This window comes from Lampetra planeri, chromosome 34, assembly GCF_965212315.1.
Source record: "Lampetra planeri chromosome 34, kcLamPlan1.2.h2, whole genome shotgun sequence".
Classification (NCBI taxonomy): domain Eukaryota; kingdom Metazoa; phylum Chordata; class Hyperoartia; order Petromyzontiformes; family Petromyzontidae; genus Lampetra; species Lampetra planeri.
The window spans coordinates 7,450,096-7,472,795 of NC_136140.1; the positions used below are offsets into that span (position 1 = coordinate 7,450,096).

General features: G+C 44.7%; 1 protein-coding gene across 1 annotated transcript; it reads left to right on the top strand.

Annotated features, from left to right (window-relative positions):
* Nucleotides 1-6,352: 6,352 nt before the first annotated feature.
* On the top strand, nt 6,353-22,282 carry SLC6A1 (solute carrier family 6 member 1). Its single transcript, XM_078610404.1, has 13 exons — nt 6,353-6,362; nt 7,616-7,716; nt 9,015-9,124; nt 10,964-11,096; nt 11,751-11,885; nt 12,062-12,165; nt 13,543-13,667; nt 14,430-14,542; nt 14,928-15,059; nt 16,176-16,278; nt 17,043-17,143; nt 20,544-20,711; nt 22,154-22,282. The coding sequence occupies exons 1-13, from the start codon at nt 6,353-6,355 to the stop codon at nt 22,235-22,237; spliced, it is 1,419 nt and encodes a 472-aa protein (XP_078466530.1). The 3' UTR covers nt 22,238-22,282.
* Nucleotides 22,283-22,700: the final 418 nt, after the last annotated feature.

A 22,700-nucleotide genomic window follows, 5' to 3' on the forward strand; every position in this document is an offset into this window, starting at 1 on the left:
TCTCCTACCTCTCCCTTCTCATCTCACTCTACTGCCCTACCTCTCATCTCACTCTACTCCCCACCACGCACTCTCCTACCTCTTCCCGCTCATCTCACTCTACTGCCCTACCTCTCATCTCACTCTACTCCCCTCCATTCACTCTCCTACCTCTCCCCTCTCATCTCACTCTACTCCCCACCACGCACTCTCCTACATCTCCCCTCTCATCTCACTCTACTGCCCTACCTCTCATCTCACTCTACTCCCCTCCATTCACTCTCCTACCTCTCCCCGCTCATCTCACTCTACTGCCCTACCTCTCATCTCACTCTACTCCCCTCCATTCACTCTCCTACCTCTCCCCTCTCATATCACTCTACTCCCCACCACGCACTCTCCTACCTCTCCCCTCTCATCTCACTCTACTGCCCTACCTCTCATCTCACTCTACTCCCCTCCATTCACTCTCCTACCTCTCCCCTCTCATCTCACTCTACTCCCCACCACGCACTCTCCTACCTCTCCCCTCTCATCTCACTCTACTGCCCTACCTCTCATCTCACTCTACTCCCCTCCATTCACTCTCCTACCTCTCCCCTCTCATTTCGCTCTACTCCCCTCCACGCACTCTCCTACCTCTCCCCTCTCATCTCACTCTAATCCCCTCCACGCGCTCTCCTACCTCTCCCCTCTCATCTCGCTCTACTCCCCACCACGCACTCTCCTACCTCTCCCCGCTCATCTCACTCTACTGCCCTACCTCTCATCTCACTCTACTCCCCTCCATTCACTCTCCTACCTCTCCCCTCTCATCTCACTCTACTCCCCACCACGCACTCTCCTACATCTCCCTTCTCTTCTCACTCTACTGCCCTACCTCTCATCTCACTCTACTCCCCTCCATTCACTCTCCTACCTCTCCCCGCTCATCTCACTCTACTGCCCTACCTCTCATCTCACTCTACTCCCCTCCATTCACTCTCCTACCTCTCCCCGCTCATCTCACTCTACTGCCCTACCTCTCATCTCACTCTACTCCCCTCCATTCACTCTCCTACCTCTCCCCTCTCATCTCGCTCTACTCCCCTCCACGCACTCTCCTACCTCTCCCCTCTCATCTCACTCTACTCCCCTCCACGCACTCTCCCACCACTCATAGCCAGGAACTCCCCCACCCCCCCCCCCCCATGGCATCCGTGCTGTCAACTTCCTAGCTCAGCTCAGGTGCAGGCTCCTGGACCAGATGTTCCCTCTGCTTGCAACTGACCGCCTCCTTCTGTGGAAGAACTATTCCCACGACTTCTGGATAACGTCTTGAGATGCACTTGCATTTAAACACAATCATCATCATCATCACCAGGCATGATCAATCCACTGCTGGATGAAGGCCGCCCCAAGCCGTCACTATCTCTCACGGTCTGGGGATGTAAAACTCAACATATCGCCTGCACACGAGCTGATTCATTACTCCATCGCCTCCTTAAAGGTCTTCTTGGACGCTGCACCCATCCAAAGTGCGTTGTCATATTTTGCAGTCTTGGATTGGTCATTCTTAGATCATACAGTTCACATCAGAACATTAATTTCCAGTCTTTTAACTCTTATTACTTACGATTGCATTTCAATTATTGTTGTTATTGCAATGTGATCAATATGCAAATACGACTACTTAAAAATGCCACAAATCAGCTACAAATTGTAATGAAAGAACCCATCCGCTGCATTTGTAACAGCTGCCAAACACGCTCAAGGCATGTTTTTAAATCCTTTATATTAAGTTCGCTTGCTTGCTTAGGACCGTGCAAATCTTTAGGTCGTGTTTTAACCCACTTCCCGTGATCCAATCGAGCTGACATTTTGCACACAGACTCGTTGTGCGTGACAATGCATTTTCGTGAAAAATTTTTCCAAAATTTTACACTGTTTACGGAATTTTTTTAAAATATTTAATTACCAATTGTTTAATGCTGCCAGAGGACGAGAGGACTCTAGCCGCCCCGATGCCACGCATATAAAGGATTTATAGTGAAAAACTTTGTTTTTACGGGTTTACTTGTTTAATGTCTGCATTGTGTTGGTGACTGTATATAGATCCCCACTGCGTGTTTCAATCAGTTAAATAGTGGCACATGCATGACGACGTAGCTTTGATAATTAGTTGAAATGTTGTTTCTATCAATTACTCTTTGGTTACTGCCCCCCGTTACCCCCTCCCTGGTCACCTTGTAACCCCCCCCCCCCCTTTCCCCACACAGATCCACTGGTACCCCCCCCCCCCCCCATCTGAGAGGACCTTTAGCCGGGCCCGACATAGGGTAAGTCCTTCTTGGTTCTTTTGGTAAAGTCACGTAGAAGGGAAATAATAAAATAATAAAAAATAAAACATAATAAAATAATTCTCACGACGTTTCGGCCACAATGCAAGCAGCCGTCCTCAGGTGAAGACCACATCTAAAGACTATCAGCATCCCCGACAGACCTGGTCTTCACCTGCGGACGGCTGCTTGCGTTGTGGCCGAAACGTCGTGAGAATTATTTTATTATGTTTTATTTTTATTATTTTATTATTTCCCTTCTACGTGACTTTACCGAAAGAACCAAGAAGATGAATCCCTGCAGTCACGAAAGCTTTAAATCGAAATAGGGTAAGTTCACAAGTCACGCACGTTTTGCGTCATCGCCACGGCTGACTTCATTCCGAGGAGGAGTGGCTTTTTAATCGAAGGGAGCCTCGGTTTGACAAGCAAACGCATCGCTTTAAACGGCACCCCCCCACCTCTCTCCACGTCACAACCCACGATAATTGAACCTCGTGGCTGGACCCCGGGGTCACGCCATGAGCTTCAATTGCGCGCACGGCACGCGCGGGCATCGTCGCCCCGCAAGCCGCGTCCGTCCCCTGAGGTCGTCCATAAATGACGTCACGCACCTAGGGGGGGAAGTCAGACATTTGTGACGATGTGTGACGAGGGGGGGGGGGTTGAGAAATGTGACGTCACATCAAAATGCGCAACTTTAAATAAATATAGACAACACGTTCTACTTAATTGAATAGACTTTTTAATAAATGTTGTTTTCCTACAACATCAGAGTGCAGCGCCACATTAAATACGCACTACAATAGCAATCGTTTAAAGCGATTTAAAGCATGTTTTTTTTTGGGGGGGGGGGGGTGGGGGCAGAGCTTTGTGACGTCATATTTGAGGGGGGGGTCTGACTTTTTGTGACGCCGTGTGACGAGGGGGGGGGGTCAAAAATCGTCCAAAATCGCGTGACGTCATTTATGGACGGCACCCCCTCCTGCAATGAATGGCAACTTTCGAGAACAAAAAAAACTCTCGCTCGCCCGCTCCGTGCCACCTCCCCCCACCACCCCAGCTCACCACGACTCTGCCCACTTCACTCTGGCATTCCAACCGGCTCGACGCCTGTCCAACGAGTGGCACCAACCGCGGGGGAGCTGCTGGCTTTCCCACTTGGGACTCGCCGCTGTTGATGCAATCGAGGCACCAGACAGGTTGATGATGAGACTTTAAAAAAAAAAAAGGACAAATAAAATACTTGCGCAATGTTTTTTTTTTTTTAAACGTCAAATACATCCTCAGGTCTAACGTTGAGAAGCACGTTGGAATGAGCATTTTGAAGATGTTTTTTGTAATATAATTGCATGTTGTTGCACAAGTAATTACGTCTTTTGTAATATAATTGCATGTCGTTGCTCAAATAACTTTTGTCGATGTTTACTGACCGCCTATGTCTTGCAGGCACCGGTAAACCCAAGATAAACCAGGAACAAAAGCAACCTTCGAGGCATCAGTTGAAGCACCGCTAAGATGAGAGCGCCGCTGTGATTACATTTTTTGTCCCACCCATCCTCAAACTCCGCTTTAGTGAGCGAGATAAGTTGAGCTGAAACGAAGGCGACCTCAAGATGCCAAACACCGTTTCAGACGCGGAGGGCTACGCAGCGGTTGAGATTGGAGCTGGGTCCCAACTCAACAGCCACGAGAGGATTCTACCAAACCTGGAGCGAGTCGATGACATCAGCAGCCAGGCTCCCGTGGCCAAGAAGAAACAGTTTCCGGAGCGAGGTGCTTGGAAGGGGAGGTTTGACTTCCTTCTGTCGTGCGTGGGCTACGCCGTCGGCTTGGGCAACGTTTGGCGCTTTCCGTACTTGTGTGGAAAGAATGGCGGAGGTGAGCGGGCGTGAGAATGTCGGAGCGTTTCGTGCAAAGTGTTGCTGTTCGCTGTGGAAAGGTTCACGGGTTGAGACCGGGCGGGCGGCCTTGGTCAATGCTGTGGGTGCATGAAGCGTCAAAAAAATAAGCGCCGTTTGCTCTCACAGCGGCCGTTAAGGATCCAGTGATGTCATTCGAAAAAGACGAGGCCACGTGTGCCGACGTTGTGTTACAAATTATCAAAATGAACGTGTTGTGGCGGTACACCTCGTGATGTCGAATCAATCGGAAAACGAATGTCAGTTCAAATGTTGATGTTGGACTGTTTTATGAGGACCGGTGAGTTATTGCTGAACCGGTGTATCGCCAATACGCCCCAATACATAAACCAAATACCCTACCTGCAAATTATTATTTTGGAAAGATACGTAGTAATCATTACCCCATTACTGCAAAACGTAGCAGAACCCTCTTGGAATAGAGTTTTGAGACTCAGTGAGACTTTCCTGGGTACATAAATGTAAAAAAAAGTGTTTTGTGCGCATTTATCTTCCAGAGTTCTTTCCCCATTACGTGAGTCATTTCACCATTTGTCAAATCACGACTTGCAATTGCGGCTGTGATTGATGTTTTCCTTTTTTGTTTTTCTCTGCAAAATTGTTTCTGAGAAAGAAATATTGAATCAAAAGTGGATTCTTACCAGATTGTGAAGTGGTGATGAATGTTCCCTTTAAAATATACGCGTTAAAGTTCAAGTTTTCTGGCCCGAAATTGCCACGGAAAAGATATAACATTGAATTTTACATTTCATCCATGATTCCTTTGCTTCATTAATACGTTTTACCAAACTATTACAAGACAAAATAGGGAATACACATTTCGTGTAATTATGTAGCAACAATAACTTTTGAATGACATGTATTTTAACCCGTTGTAAATTAAGACTTTTGAGAGTTCACCCGCTTCTTGGATGATTCTCCAATGGTGTTCTTCTGCTTTGACAATCACTAATGTGAGTTGTTCGTCCAATCTAACGTCAAGTAAAATCGTCTCCGTTGCTCGAATGAACAGTGGGGTGATGCTATTTTCTGTTGGTGGCCCTAAGGCAGTCGTGGAGATTCCACATTTCCATGGCAGTAGCCAGTCGATCCATGGATGATCACTGTTGATTTCCCAACAAGTGGTACTCATGATCGTTCATGTAAAACGTTAAGGTACAGCCCTTCAACTGTGGACAGATAGTCCTCGAGTTACGATGGTCCGACTTACGATATTTCGATCTTACGATGGCGATAGCGATACGACAAAATTGTAAAATATTTTAAAATGCGCGCGGCAGGCAAACGCAGCAGCATACGAATCTTGGTGAGTACAGTACAATATGATACGTTACAATTCGTTCAATGCATGTATGATACGTAGCTTTAGCGATTTTATTTCAGGATTACCACAATACGATACGTTCAATGCATATTAAAAGTTTTTATAGCAGATAGGATTATTTCCTGAAAAAACTTTATATTGAATTGCAGTTCATATAGACAGGCTAAGAATTTACTTTGTTTTTTTACTTTACATTTTACTGTGCAATACAGTATTGTAATTAATAAATACATACAGTATATAGTTTATACAGTACGGTACTGTAGGCTAGGCCATCTTCGACTTACGATATTTTTGACTTACGATGGGGTCGTCGTAACGCATCTCCATCGTAAGCAGAGTAATCCAACTCGACTTACACACGCTACTGCTGGCCGATGGGTCTCCACTGGAGGGAGCTCTCGTCCCAGAGAGTCCCACGAGAGAGTGTTTTGGCCGAATCTTCAACGTTGGCCAGACATCATGGGAGAGGTCGGAGCACCCACACTTTGCCTCACCACACGCGGACCTGCCGATAAACGAACTGGTTTACCCGTTTTTATACCGCTGGCCAGACAGAGGCGGGGATGGATTTTAAGAAACTTGCGCATTGTTTTTAGCTAAAATACGGGGTACTTATTCAAATTGTGCAATTTGCCATGTGACAACTTCTGAATGTGAATGCTGCTCACATCTGACACATTGCAGGGGCGTTTCTGATCCCATACTTCCTGACGCTGGTGTTTGCTGGAATTCCGCTCTTCCTGCTGGAGACTTCACTTGGGCAGTACACCTCCGTAGGCGGCCTGGGAGTCTGGAAGCTGGCTCCCATGTTTAAAGGTGACCGGCGGTCACGACTCTTCCCTTTTACCGAGGAGCAGTGGACACCAGGTTGTGCGATGCAAGAAACAAATAAGGATTTGCACGTATTGGACGCTTAGATTGCCCTAGAATCTCAACGTGCCTGACATCACGTGTCATCTAAATTATTTCATTTCCCAGCTGTATATTTCGATTATTTTTCTCTTCCTAGGGGACCCCCTGGTGGTATTTGTTCCTGTGTGGCAAAGGGTGGTAAAGCTCCTGTCTGCAATTGGAATTTAGTCTGGAAGTCAGGGGCAATGTTCCCCTTGGTTTTTCTTAATAAAGTATATATTTTTCAATTCTAAATTCGAATTCCTATTATCTGCCATCCTATTATCCACCACTCCTATTATCCACGGAATGGCTTCCTATTCTCCGAAATTTATTGTTGAAAAATGGAGTCACGCAGCGAACTCCTTCTACTATCTGCGGGTTATCCACAGGAATTGAACAGCAGTTTTCTGGCATTCACTGCAGAAAATTGTCATTATTACTTTTATCTGCAATTGTTTTCGCAGATAAGTAGATGGAGTTCTGCTGTGAGCCCAATCTGTTCCAAAGCCCAGTACTTCAGTGGCCTCGACCCTTTATCAAAATCATAAAAATATTTTTTCATATATCCTTTCACAAGACAGCTTTAAAATCACAAGTGTGACATTGCAAGGATGATTTATGTGGTCTGCTAAATACAATTATTTATCTTGACAATTTTATTTTGAAAAGGCTATTGCACCATCTACTGATAAATCAAATCAATGATAATGTTGTCGTAATATTGTACGCCGACAACTTTCAATGTGTGGTGGTTAAGGGTCGTGATTTCTTTTAAATATGTACACATAAATTATTGACGAATGTATAATCTACTGTCTACGATATTTCTTTCTCTTCTCCCATCCACCCTTTTTCGGAGGCCACGGGGGTCCTCCACTGTTGCAATCGCCATCGTCTCATATTTCATCTGCTGCTGATGTTCCCGTGTCATTCCTCTCTACCTTAGCGCGTCCTCACCCACTCTATCAGCCCAGCGGGTTTTTTTTTCTTCCGCCCACCTCTCCCTCGATTGCCTTCCGTTAGCGTTGTCATTGCTTTTGCTGGACATTCATATTCGGTGCCATTCTTCTAACGTGACCACGCCACAGCAAACTGTCTTCCTCAATTCCCTCTCTTATTGCTCGTTTATGATATTCACCACGGTCAAATGTCATTGTACTCGTGTTGGCATGTAGGAGTGGGGCTTGCTTCAGTCGTGATCTCATTCTACCTCAACATCTACTACATCGTCATCATCTCTTGGGCCATCTACTACCTGTACCATTCCTTCACCTCTGTGAGTAGGGCACGTGTGGTGCTGTGCGTTGACCAATTGATGTAGAGGAGCCAGAAAAAAAAACTAAGCAAAGTAGCACACAGAATACCACGTGCCAGGTGTAATCATCAAACTCATCGACATGTGCAATGGAAAATCACGTGACATTTGGGCGGAGCGGCGGCGCAGTGGTTAGCGTACTGCCCTGTGAACGCGGCGACGTGAGTTAGACTCCCGACTACGGCTACCATCAGTAGCGTGTGGTGTTAGAACCAGAACAGTTTTTTTCCCTGCCTGTTCACCAACCCCCACACCGACCAGTGTGATGAATAATGGTCGAACGACCCTGACGACCAAGAGAATACTGGCTTGACAAAGGGCTGTGTATAACGGTAGCATACGCCACAAGTTAAATTCTACAACTTCATATTCATGTTGTCCGCATCATAGTTCCGTGTCATGGGATATAATTCTATTATATTTAACCTGTTTAAGCCAGAGGTTGCCTGTTGGCTCCAAGTTTTGGAACATTTAGCCGTCACCACTGAGATCCGAGTTTGACCTTGGGTTTGGCCCACCCGTGATTAATCAAGGACCTCAAGCCCAGTGGGTCAATGATCTCAACCTGGTCGCCAATGACTGCACCGCGAAAACCGACACATCGAATCGGTTTCAGTTTGGCTGCCACGCTGCAAACATCTCTGCTGCTGGGTGCGTGGATAAGAGGTCGCTTGAAGGGGTCTCAGAAGAAGTTCTATGACATTTCAATTTCGCAGGCCTCTCTACCAGGGGACGGTGCACTGCTCTGCGAAAGTTCTGGCTGGATATACCGTCGGCTCACAAACATAGCACCAACAGAAAAACTGGAATAGCATTAGCGACTTAGACATCAAATGCAATGCAAACAAATTCTGTTGACGTTTTCATAATTGAACCAGCTGCATTAATGCCTGCTATCAGAGGTTTGCACATGTTACAATGTAAACGGGGAGCTAGGGAGTGACGGCACTGTGGTAAGCGCATTGTTCTGTGAACGTGGTATGATTACTGCTCAACGTTAACCTCAGTGGGTGAGTGAACAATGAACTGATTGAGGTCACCCCCACCTCTTTACGAACCTGCATTCACCAGCACAGTTAGTAGAACTGTCAATTATTATAATTAATATGCATGATTTTAATAATCACAAATAAAGCAGCTGTGCTTTGTGAATAAGAGCTTCATAGCTCGTCGGATTCCCTCCATTATAAACACGTAGTATGATTCTGATTCTATTTTAAGTGCGTACTTTCCAACTGCTGTGTGCTGCGTGTTTGCAGGTGCTGCCATGGCAAGACTGCAATAACCCGTGGAACACAGATAAATGTTTCTCGAATTACAGCATCCTTGACACCACCAACCTCACAAGCACCGTTGTGGAGTTCTGGGAGTGAGTGGCCAACAGCTCCGTCAATAGAGACATTAGCGTTTCCGTCGATACATCCACTAAACAGTATTTTTTTGTTATTGCCACTTGGAAATGATAAAAAAAAAACACTTTGTGAAAAAAAGCTTCCATTACATAGATTTTCCGTCCAATTTGGAAAGCAATCTAAAGTGTAAATGATAGAGCAGTCACTTCGTGTAAAGTTTGAGTACCTTCAGTGTACCTAAACAAGTGCTCGCGGAGTTAAATCGAAACCAAAAGCATAGCTCGGTGATATCTCACAATCATTGCACAGTGGCAGCAGCCTCGGTGGAGTGACTATGCCCCCTAATGTGTAGCACGCGCTCATGCAGGGAAGTGCATGACTGCTGTCTTTATACTGGTAGGAACCTCCTAGGTACACCAGCCCACAGGGGATTATTGTGTCCGTCCGTCCGTCGTGCAGGGAGGGGCTGGGTGGGGAGGGAGGGGCTGGGTGGAGAGGGGAGGGTGGGGAGGGGCTGGGTGGGGAGGGTGGGGCTGGGTGGGTGGGGAGGGGAGGGGAGGATGGAGAGGGCTGGGTGGGGAGGATGGGGCTGGGTGGAGGGTGGGAGGGGTGGGGCTGGGTGGGGAGGGGCTGGTCACCCCGTGGTGCCCTTATAAAACCCAACGTTTAACCTACTCACGCCGGCTTGTGCCCGCCCTCACAGTGTATGGCGAGGTAAAGTGTGTGGTCACTCTCACTTCGTCTAAGACATCTGTCCGGCATGGAAGAGTAGGCCAAAAACCCTCTCGAGGTGTTCAATAGGACTCTTGTCTTAATGATGCCCTTCTGCCAACAGTGGCACGAGCAAGCTGATGTTGCGAATTTGAGCAAACGTTGGGGACCTGTGGTTTTCATCTTTTGATACCAATGAACTTAGAACTGAGTCAATTTGATTTAGGAGGGAGATATTGGTCCTCACGCAGCTTCATTGGGGTTGACACAAAGTCTTAAATGTACTACGTAGTTTTCGCGATGGTTCTGTACAGCTCTCCGACGTATTTTTGTATAACGTACCGCGTGTTGTACGGCACAATGTCCGACGTTTCGCTCCACGTCCTGGTGACTTCTTGAGCACGTGCAGTGAAACGTCAGGTACCATGTCGAACGACCCGACAACACATTGGAGGCTAAGCATTACATCCGTTGAGCGAAAGTGACTCTAAAAAGATGTTTATAGTCATGTGAGAGGGGGGTTTCATTGGGCCACTTTTGACATTTTCACGAGTCCGTAACCTACTGATTTAAAACATAATAAATTTGTATAATGATCCAAGCGAACGAGCCCCATAAATAAATGAAAACTAACTTTTTAATGGCCACCGCTGCCATCCCGTCCTAACTCATTTGTATATACAGTAAAACCTTGGATTGCGAGCATAATTCGTTCCGGAAACGTGTTTGTAATCCAAAGCACTCGTATATCAAAGCACTCGTATATCAGTGGTGATCACGTGACGCTCGGCAGACAAAGCGTGTACACGTACTACTCGTATTGCAAGACCTCGCTCGTTTATCAAATTGATATTTATTTTAAAAAATTGCTCGTCTTGCAAAACACTCGCAGACCAAGTTACTCGCTATCCAAGGTTTTACTGTACTTGTCAAAGATGTCCGCAATTTAAATCTTGGGGGTGACGTCTCGGCTACAGTGACACAACACTGACATCAACGACTTCGAGAGTTATTTTAGTAAGGAATGGTCATATTAATAAGTACACCCGTGATGCTATCGGCTCGTCGTTTTATCCACAACCGCACAATGCCAATTGTTGAACTTGCGCAGAGACGACGCGTGCCTTGCATTTCCACGCATGCAGGCGGAACATGCACCAGTTGTCCAGTGGATTGGATGAGCCAGGTGAAGTGAGAGGTCCTCTGGCCGTCACTCTCGCCATCTCCTGGGTCTTGGTCTACTTCTGCATTTGGAAGGGAGTTGAGTGGACTGGCAAGGTATGCGGCGTCTCAGCTCTCCAAATGTTGCTGAATTTGATGGATGAGTTTAGAATGAGCATTCTGCCATTCAAGGGATGATTATATAACATCGGGCCGTCGTAGCGGTTCTCTGGCTTTTGCGGATATCTAAATTTAGCAAATTTAGTGGCACAAAAAATCTGCGAGTGTTAAATTCAGATTTATTTATTCAAAATAGTTAATCGTAAACAGTGCATTTGTTGATTAAAATGTATGTTTAATGGTTACATTTGTTAATTCACGTCTTAGAACACACTATTATTATCAACTTGTTATTTTATAGTAAAGATAGAGTTATGGTGCACTTTGAACCCAATGACCTGAGCTCAATTCCTGGCCATGGCTAACACCAGTGGCAACGATATTTGAATCGGGTTCGGAATCATATGGCGTGGAGAGGAGGCCTCATTCAGCAGTGGATTGTCAGACTGCTAAACATTCCCTTTAGTACTACTATTATTTAACCAAAATTGCTCCGCACTCCACTGTTTCATGGACGCAACGCGCGGAAATTCGCGAACAGGTTAACAAAGCGCTGCGGGCATTGCTCTGACAGATTGTGTTGGGTAACCATGACGATGCGGTGGGTGGCATCACTAGAATCTCGAATCCACGTTGGGTTGCCGTGTGCAGGTCGTGTACTTCTCGGCCACGTACCCGTACATCATGCTGATTGTGCTGTTCTTCCGTGGAATCACCCTGCCGGGCGCCAAAGAGGGCATCCTGTTTTACATCACACCAGACTTCCGCAGGCTCACAGACTCCGCGGTAACTAAACACAGCACACAAACGCACACATAGCAGTGTGCATCATGCTAATCACACTTCATTGCCCTCCAATTAAGGCCAAGTATTGATTGGAATTAAGAGCACACGGGTGGTGGTGCATGTGCGTGTGTGTATGTAAGCTGTGCATATAGATAACTCATTGATTTATTTTCAAGGTCTGGCTGGATGCTGCGACGCAGATATTTTTTTCCTACGGCCTCGGCCTCGGCTCTCTGGTCGCTCTTGGCAGCTACAACCCCTTCCACAACAACGTTTACAAGTGAGCGGCCGTACCATGATTTGAATTACACAAAAATATAGGCAAAGGTCTCGGTTCATTGTAAAAATATATAAGACAACATTTTATATGTAGAGGTGCAGCCCTGAAATTTGGGTTAGATCGTGAATATTCTGGGTTTACTCTCCAACGCACAACCGGTGTGCTGAACTAGTAAGGAAATGGCATGTTTCGTTTGTGTGACAACCCTTACTAATATTGGCTGTGTCGGGTGGTGGCGGGTTTAACGACACGTTTATATTTCTCTATTATGGACTCTATTACGGAGTGCCGGTGTAGTTGATGGTGGCAGGAGAACAGGTGGGAGAGGTTCAGGTGTGGTTGAGGGAGGCCTTTGTCGGAGCTGGGGGGGGGTCGTGGTATTTCGAGCAGCATTTTGCTTAAGCGGAATCAAACATTGGACAGGTTTTTTTGACTTCGCCTGTCTCGTCTGAGGTGTGCGTGGCCCGTTCAAATTTGTGTTATCCCTGATGCTGTAAGCGAGAAAGAATCGCTCCGCACAAACACCTTGAGACCCATTCTGTGGAGCAACGGCAGCATTGTTCACATTTGACGATTCACTTTGTTGGTGCATTGCGAGCATTTGCTGAGCAGACGGCAAGCTGCTGAGCACAGGAATCTGGAAGGAGCAAAGGCCATCGCAACGAAATCGTGATTAATTGTCACGTGGCGACACAAGATCTTTCATGATTTTGTTTAGTTGTTTTGTAGAGCACGCTCTGCTGTGACGTCACCCGCTCTAGATTCCATCTGGTCACGTGGTGTCTTTTAACTTATTATTCCGCTGTGGATTTCAAAATTGGATACATGCATAATGGTGCCAATATAACCCAAGCGTAACTGTCAACTGGCGTTGGAGGCTGCAAGAGTACGTCGGAAACCGCAATGTTATGATTACGAGGATTACATTAAAGTGTCCGATGACACCTTTTTGTGAGACTTGATTAGCTAACCCATTGGAAAAGCTACCATTCACTGTTTGCATTTATTTATGAAAGCTTGACAGTTTAATAAGTGTTATACAAGTGGCTAAAGGAACTGGCCAGGTGGCTCAGTGGTAGAGTGAGCGACCCACAATCGTAAAGTTGTGAGTTCAAATCCTGGTTGCAGTTTGACTTAGCCTATTATCCCTGTGGTATCAATAAAATAAGTACCACATTCTGGGTAAGTCAATAGTGGTTGTCCGATGGATACACTCGCCCCCGCCACATCAATGTGGAACTTACACCACCAAGCTCAGGGCTACAAACGGGAGATGACACACCACAACAAAGTTCATTTCAGCAGGAGATCACTTCAAATTTACGTTAAAGGGCATGGTGCTGCGACAAACAGCAATTCTTTGTTTTCCATCGGCAGGGACTCCATCATTGTGTGCTGCATCAACTCGGTCACCAGCGTCTTCGCTGGATTCGTCATCTTCTCCATCGTGGGTTTCATGTCTCACATCTCAAAGAAGCCTGTGAAGGAGCTGGCCGCATCGGGTAAACAGACGCAGGGCGCCGCACACAATATTCCTGGATGCCCAGGGCAGAATGCCACGTGGGGCATACTTATTCATGACCATTACCGACACCAACAAAAAAAACAGGCCTCATGTGGAGCCCTCTTTCGTGTGAGGCCTGGAGGCAAATCCCCCCCGCCACTTTTGACCCCACTGCCTTTGAGTGTCTTTTTCACAATGTTTCTCTTATGACGGATATTCTCAATCTTTTACAGATTTGATTGTCTCGTTCACGTTTTGGCAAGCGTTCCTCTTTGTTTGTTTGTTTGTTTGACAAATGTGTTCAATATTTCTTCGTCTCGTTTTTGGTGAAAATGTGCCAATTTTTGTGATTGTCATCAGATAGGGCTGCAATCTCTTGAGACACAAACACCACAACATATCTTGGGAAGACAAATATTTCACAATACCACTATATGGGATAACTACTTTTAATTGCATTGTCTAGAGTGGCGTGTTGTTATCATGATTACGCAACTCGCAAAAGCGAGAACTTTTAATGTCCCAGGAAGACTAACACATTTTCCAAAATGGCTGCCTCAGCAAAGAAGCTGATCCTGGGAAACCAGAACAGAGGGAAAATAACCAGGCCAACGTGCATCATGTAAATTGTGAATAAGCCGAGTATAGCCGTACTTGCTATTCTACTCACCACGATCTGTCATTCTTGTTATTGTCAATTGTTACAACATAGAGTGGAAATTGTACTCTTTTCCTTTGTGCTTCTCTTTTGCGTGATTAGGTCCAGGCCTTGCCTTCCTGGCTTATCCACAGGCTGTCACCCAACTTCCCATATCGCCTCTCTGGTCGATTCTTTTTTTCTCCATGCTTCTCATGCTTGGACTGGACAGTCAGGTAATCTTTCGGGCTTTTTATCAGGCAAAACCTGCCCAATTGGGGTGTGCATACATTTGTTCAATGTGTCCTTATTTTATATAAACATTTTTTCGTGTTTATTTACCAATTTGTAATTTTTTATAACCCATGCGACTCCTGCAAATGAGACTATCCTTGTATTTTATGTTCTTACCGGTTGAACGAAATAAATGAAAAAAGTACCATTTGTGATAATGTGTCGACAGCATGGAAGAATAGACCAACACACACTGTTGGAGGGACTTTACAGAGTTACTTCTAGTGGACACCCCTTGCTCCAGCATGGGTGCGAGAAAGACATTACAGAGCTGTAAATTAACTTTTTTGACACTGAAAGTGCTGTGAAATTACGTTTCTCCTGCAGTTTTGCACGGTGGAAGGCTTCGTCACAGCACTATCTGATGAATATCCTCAGTACCTCCGTGGGCATAAGGAAATTTTCATCGCCGTCATTTGCGTTATCTCCTACATCATCGGACTCGCCAACATCACACAGGTTAAGTGCAATGCTGTTTTGTTGTATTTTTTTTTTACAATTTGAATCCGTTTGCGCTATCGGTGTCATGATAAAAAAACAACGTTTCCATTTAGGACTTTCTCAGAGTACTAATACATCACCCTGTGTGGTAGAGAACAACCCACGAAAAGTACATGCCACAACATTCATCTGACAACCATTGCAAAGAGGAATTCACCCAAAATAACTTACAAAAAAATCTACTTTAATACCATTTTACTTGATGTATTGATTGGTGATCAAGACCATCAACAATTATGTGTGGCTGAAACCCAAATTCAAGCCTAGAATCTGAACAGTGACGACTAGATGCTCAGTTTCCAAAGCCAGTCACCTCACAATGCTGTTATTCAAATAACTAAAATAAATAAGCAAGCAAATTCTACTTCTACACTTTCACATATCTGTCCCTTCACGTAAAAAAAAATACAGGAAGTTATTTTTACACACCTCATCAGCCACACGGCCTTCTGGGAGTGCATAATGTCAGCAGCACAAACACACTGTGGACCAGTTTCGACATTCAGTGTCTCATTTAATAGTAAGCCCTGCTCTGTATTATTTAAATGTCATACTCGATAAATATGTCAGCGATATTGTGGCTTTTAGTTAGTAAATTTAGCAGTACATTGTTCTCCATGGGTGACATAGACCAGCGTTAACACAATGCATTGAATTTTGTATTATCTCGAAAAAGTGGACAATTTTCTTTCATGTATTGTGCTTGTTTATCCAGGAAAGCCTCAGTGAGTCTCATGAATCTTTTTCAGGAGGGTCCTGCCAAGTTTTCGCACTGCCAAGTTTTCGCTGCGGCGATTCAAACTGAGGAATTTGGGGCGCAATCTGTCAATCGTTAGGACTGTGACACCGGCACACAATGGCCCACAAATTACGCCACGGCATTTTTTAAACGCCCACCGTGAAGCAGACGGCACGCGTGTTTTCAGCGGTTAATACGCACTGCAGTATTAACCAGGGTGGCCGCCGGACTCGGAGGCGTGAACCTCTCGCAGCAAGCCGCGAACGCGTCACCGCTGGGCTGTGTCGCCACCCTGAAATGACGTGAATTTGCTTTGACTGCCTGCCGATCCACAGGGCGGGCTGTATGTCTTCAAGATGTTTGACTATTACTCAGCAAGTGGGATGAGCCTGCTCTTCCTCGTCTTCTTTGAAACGATAGCCATATCTTGGTGTTACGGTACGTTGTTTAAACATTTGGATCTTTGTTTAGTGGCTTTTGAGGAAGAACACTGTGGCGCAGTAGAGCTCTCGTTTTAATAGATGTTCATAACTTTTATTTCGCGTTGGAATTGTATTATGTTGAACGTAGCCTGCCGTACTCATTGTAGGTACAGGGGAAGGACAGCCATCTAAGCACAAAAGGCAGGAATTCCCTGCACTCTTCTGTTTTAGCAAATTCTTGTAACGTCGCTCCATTTAAGAACTCTACAGTATTAATCATTATCTATTACACCTTCAAGAGTGCTGTTTGTTGCTGGCAAGTTGACATCTTGCGCCTTTACGAGGCAACCGTAATTTAAAATAAAACGTGCGCGTGAAAATAAACTGCCTATAAGAAAATAAGTTTAACCGGTTGAATATTGCAAAATTACGATGTGTCATCACGCTTACACCGTAGTTGAATGTTTTTTTGTTGGATGGCGCTGCATTTGTCTCCTCGCGACAAAACATTTTCACCTCCGTTAATAAATTCTAGATTTGAAGTTTTCGTGACTGCAAGGATCCATGCTCTTTGGTTCTTTTGGTAAAGTCACGTAGGTGAAAATTAAATTAAATAAAAATGAAAACAACTAAATTAAATCACTACAGTAATTTTGCTGTGGCAGTTCCACCTGATGACGGAGGCTTGTGTTACGTTAATAAACATTGCTGCTCAAGCGAACACAACAGTGACAGGCGAACACACTTTCATCTCACGAGCATACGTGACTCTTTTTTCAGGTGTTGACAGGTTCAACGACAACATTTGCGAGATGATTGGGCACAAGGTCCACAAATGGTGGAATATTTGCTGGGTCTTCTTCACTCCACTCGTGGTCGTGGTGAGTATATGAGGGTTAATTGCAATGCAGAACATGGAATTAATTTTTTGTCCATTAAGCACACAGAAGCATAGTAACTTAGAATGTGTTTTTTCCAACATCAAATCATTATTTTACACATCATGCGGCAGACCGGCGTTGCATATCTGACCACCACACATCCGCCCTGACCAATTAACCGCCCACACTCAATGGAATTTTCCTACATGGTGTAGCCATTATTATCTACGTTTTCACAAATCTAACCTTTTCACACGCTGTAATGTATTCTTAATCTCGTGTACATGTGCTCACTCCTAGAGTACATTTTTGTCCAGTAAACTCTCTGTGCACGGTTTCTGTAACTGTCTTTTTTCTTTGGATGTTCAGATATCTGACCTTGTCACAGTACCCAAGAATCGGATATGCAATGTTCTGCTGTACAATTAATGCCGCACAACTCCAAACTGTATGACTTGATGTATATCATGCCAAAGTATATAAGAATTGTTCAAAATATATTATCGTCATCGACATAATTTATAATGTACAATTCATAATGTAGGTTTCAATGTGCAAGCTGCATAAACTTACCATTTTAAGTCATCTGTTTGCAGATAAAAACAGTGCTCTGAATATATAACCCATGTTAATTAATACAGTACAAGTAATGAATGCAAGAGGTATATAAAACATATACAGTATGCTGAACATCAACAAGTAAAATAGGGAAGGCCAATTTATTTTCTTTCTCCGTGACTTTACCGAAAGAACCAAAGAGTAATGTTTTCAGTCACGAAAGCTTCAAATCAGGGAAGCCCAAGTTCTTCTGGCTCGCCGACGTGTTGTTCAGAGTTGAAATAATATCTGACGTTTAGTCACACATCATCACACTGAACGTCCAGCACATGGAACGTCGGACATCCGCGCTGAGAAACACGCAGTGCGACCCGAAAACACATCGGAGGGCGAGAACATCACAACCGCGGAAAATCTAAACAGTTGCACAATTATTTTTGGATTTAAAACAAAATCAAATACAGTTACTGCTTAAAAGATTGACCGATGCATTTTCACAAGTAAACATGTTTGCCGCAGTCCAGTTTTAAAGGCTGCCAAGCGGTTTGCTTTTTTCTCATTTCCCAGGGAGGGGCTTACCATGAGCTTAAGGCTCGACTGCGAGCATCATGATGCACTGTCACGGTCGGTTGTGGGACATAAAATAGTAACATTAAAAATGGACAAGGGTCAAATAAACACGACTCGGAGAGCTGTTGGCTATAACATCTGGCGACGAAGCAGAATGTATTTGACAGACCGTGAGGCTGAGAAAGTCGATTCAGCGAATACTGCTGGAAAACTCTGGATTGTGTTTCATTTTGTCCCTTTGTGGTGAAACAACCCTGTTGTCTCATCTTGACGTTATTATTTTATTCACGATCGGAATTAGATTGAAAGACAAATTAGAGAACGAAGGCAGGCTAGAGACTTCGTTAAAAACGTTTAGGAGAGAGTTAAGTGGGCTTGGGAAGGTGACACCGCTAAAACAAATGATGGGCAGTGTTCAACAACAGCGAGGAAAGGAACGCATTCCAAGAGCACCTCTACAGAGGAGATGGAGCAATGGAATCAGCTCGTGTGTAGAAGCTATGCGAATTGTTATTTGACAGAAGCGTGAGAGATAGCGATAGAATGTGGAGGTCTTCATCCCACATTGGATTGATTACGGCTGATAATGACGATGATTATTCATATTATATCACTCACATTGCAAAATTGCAGCACATTCTGTCCCTTTTAAACACTTTGTTTACATCGAACTTGATCTAGTCGTTGTGTACAATACCCATGTTTTCTTCCATTGCATCTTATCATCAGGAAGAATGTTGGCATCCATAAATAAAGCACAATACAGAAAACCACCACAGCTTGGGTGTTCCACAAGTCTGAGCCGTCGACCTCGTCACGGTGTTTACTCTGCACATTCCTCCGTGGCGGAACACTGACAGCAGTGTTGCTGTTTATGAAGAAACAAACACTGTCCCCTTTACAAATGACATCTTGTGGGTCCCCATTTGCCCTGTCTGCAAGTGCAGGTGGTGGTGGTGATGGGGAATTTTAACGGGTTTGACCTTTTGTAAACAAAGACTCTTTCAAAGAAACACTTTGTTTTTCTTGCAGGGAATGACAATGCGGCCTCTCCCTCCTAAGTGGCGCATTTGGTTGTTGATCGATGAACGTGGTGAGCCGAGCCGTTTTCTAGCAAGAACCATTGTTTTTGGTTCCTTGGTATGAAATCAATTCCAAACCGCCCTCGGAAATTTAGAAATTGTCAGTAACTAATAGAACAAATAAAATACTGTGTAATAAAGAGGTTTATCAAAAATAACATCGAATTTTTTGGGGGTTAGATCGCGTACATATGAATGTAGTGTTAAACCCACCACCACCTGACACGGCCAATTAGTAAGATTTGTCACGTGAACATAACGTTGCCAATCCGTTACTCGTACAGCACACCGGTGTGTTGGAGGGTAAACCCACAACATTTACAATTCGAGCCTACGTGGTAAACTGATGTTTATTACACAGTAACGCACCGCAAACACGTGCATTAAAACGAGACATCTCATAATGTATCGATTCTGTTACTAAAATGGAAAAATGCCAAAACTTGGGAGAATGCTGCTAGGGTGTAATGGTTAGCACATTGAATGTGTAATCCAGAGGTCACCAGTTCAATCCCTCCCCACTCCACCCAAGTGTGGCAGTTGAACAATGGGGCAAGTGTTCTAGAATCCTCTCGCCCCTGTCCACCGAGTAGCACGAGTCAGTCAATCGGCAGGTGGAGCAAAGCGTGGGTACTCCCACCGCCTGACCAGAATGGAAGAGCATGTCAAATATTCTAGATTTGAAGTTTTCGTGACTGCAAGGATCTTGGTTCTTTCGGCAAAGTCATGTAGGTAAAGAAAATAATAAAAATGAAAAATAAAGTTATTTTTTTTCTTTACCTACGTGACTTTACCGAAAGAAACAAAAATATGAATATGCCAAATATTCTTTAGAGGGACTCTCTGGAGCCTCTGTAGCGGACGGCCCTTCTGCCAGGAGTGATGTAAGCGACACATTGCAGCGCTGCACCCTTTTCTTTTTTGTTACCTTACCTCGGACTATTATTTATTTAGGTTTGAGAGAGGCCCTCTCGATGGACAAACCCATTAATTTGTGGTCATTAAGTGGTCGGAAGCCGAAGCGAGAAGCGGGGGTCACCGCGGGGTCACCGCGGGGTCATCGCGCGCTGTCGCGCGTTTTGCTTCGCGCGCAACAAACGCGACCGTCTCTCGCGAGATGAATCTTTGAGAAATTGAATTTGATTCTCCACCGCTCTCTTAACCGCGCCGTTTGCCGGGTGCCACTGCAGGGCGTGTTCATGTTCAGCGTCGTGGAGATGACTCCGCTGACGTTGGGCAGCTACACGTACCCGATGTGGGGTCAGGGCATGGGTTGGTTCATGGCGTTGTCGTCCATGCTCCTCATCCCTGGATACATGGTCTACCTCTTCTTGATCAGCAAGGGAACTCTGCGACAGGTACTAAGGCGATGTCCACACCGCAGTTCATCGTTGTAGCTGGTCGTTGTCAAGAGCTATTAAGCTATATGAATCGCTGAACAATATTGAAGTCATCATGGGACCTCCGTTGCCAGTACCAAAATATACTAATAGGGGTTTTGCCCTTTTTTCTGGCAACAAAACTGACACCTTTTGCAAGGAATCATGTTTACATTAACCACAATACTTGCAGTCAAATGCAAACAAAAAACAATACTATGATGGTTTTTTTTTGCATTTGACTGCAAGTATTGTGGTTAATGTAAACATGATTCCTTGCAAAAGGTGTCAGTTTTGTTGCCAGAAAAAAGGGGAAAACCCCTATTAGAATATTGAAGTCGTTACATGCCGCACGTGAACACCGATGAACACACCCAGCATGATGCGGGGAGAACGCTTGACTCACGTTGCGATACAGACGTTTGTCTATGTTGTACAAGTGCGTGGGCACGCGTGGTGTCTCCCACCTGACGCAAGGAGTGCCGATTCAAATTAAGAGATTAGCACGGTTGGCTGCTTAGTGCGAAAGGAGTTCAACGTAAATTTTGATTTAAAGCTTTCATGACTGCAGGGATTCATATTCTTGGTTCTTTCGGTAAAGTCACGTAGAAGGGAAATAGAAGGGAAATAATTAAATAATATATACTTATTTATATGATTTAATAACATTAATATATTTATATTATTTTAATAAAATAATATAAATATATGCATATTATTTTATTATTTTCCTTCTACGTGACTTTACCGAAAGAACCAAGAATATGAGTTCAACGTACATGCATGACGATCGGCATTTACAATCATTATGTACGTGCACCGTTTAGAAACTCAATTTTTTTTTTGAGTGGAGATGTTTGGTGGGTATGGAAAGGTGGGCATTAGTCGGTTGTGAGGCAAGGGGTCTGACTAAAACCCTGCCTTACGTGGTCACTTACCACCGAATACCGACAACGGGTAGAAAATGCGCCTTCTGTTTCCATACAGGAAAGTGCCACATTTCACGTGTGCGCAGATTGTCAAATGTTTCACACTTGTGGCTTTACGTGAGCCATACAGGCGTATATGTTAAGCGATATGTATTAAATGTACTTATTAAAAAACAATTATTGTAGTAACAATATACAGTGCATTGTCAAGCCATTGCTGGCTGAAGCCCCCCCCCCCTCCATCATATAAATCATTGGGGTGGCTTGACCATACCTCACCACGCTGGTCAATGCAGGTTTGGGATTGCGGTTGGTGGCAAGGGCCAGACATGTTCATGTATCGCTCACAATGAACGTTAGCTACTGGTGCAGGGATCGAACTCGTTTTCTCAGATTCAGAACAACAGCGCACTGACCACTGCGTCGCCGTCTCTTCCCCTGTATTTCAACGTGTACCGCCTTTTATCTTCTCTCGTTTCCTTCGTTTGGCAGCGATGGCACCAAATGTCCAGAGTTCAAGTCATCAAGCGCCAAGACAATGGAGGAGAATGCTATGAAAATGAAGTCACGTTCTAAGTGCTCAACACATATATTGATCATAATCAACGTTTTTGTATTTAGATCGCGTTATTTATAAATGTGTCATAACCCTCCACCACCCGACACGGCCAATCAGTAAAAAAGTGTCACGTTGACAAAAGACAAATAGTTCACTGCTTTAGCCCACCGGTGTGTTGAAGCGTGAAACCACAACATTTACAATTTGAGTACGACCATTTCGCTGGTAATTGCATCCAGCATTATCGGGCAATTCGCGAATTGCCCGATGATGCTGGATGCTGGATGCAATTACCAGCGAAACGTGAAACTTTTTTACTGATTGGCCGTGTCGGGTGGTGGAGGGTTACGACACATTTATTAATAACGCGATCTAAACCCAAAAACGCTGATTATGAATAATATTGGTCGCGAAAACCTACGTGTTAAACTGACATATATTGATATACGTTCAAAAGTTGATGTGCATTTGGTTCAGAAT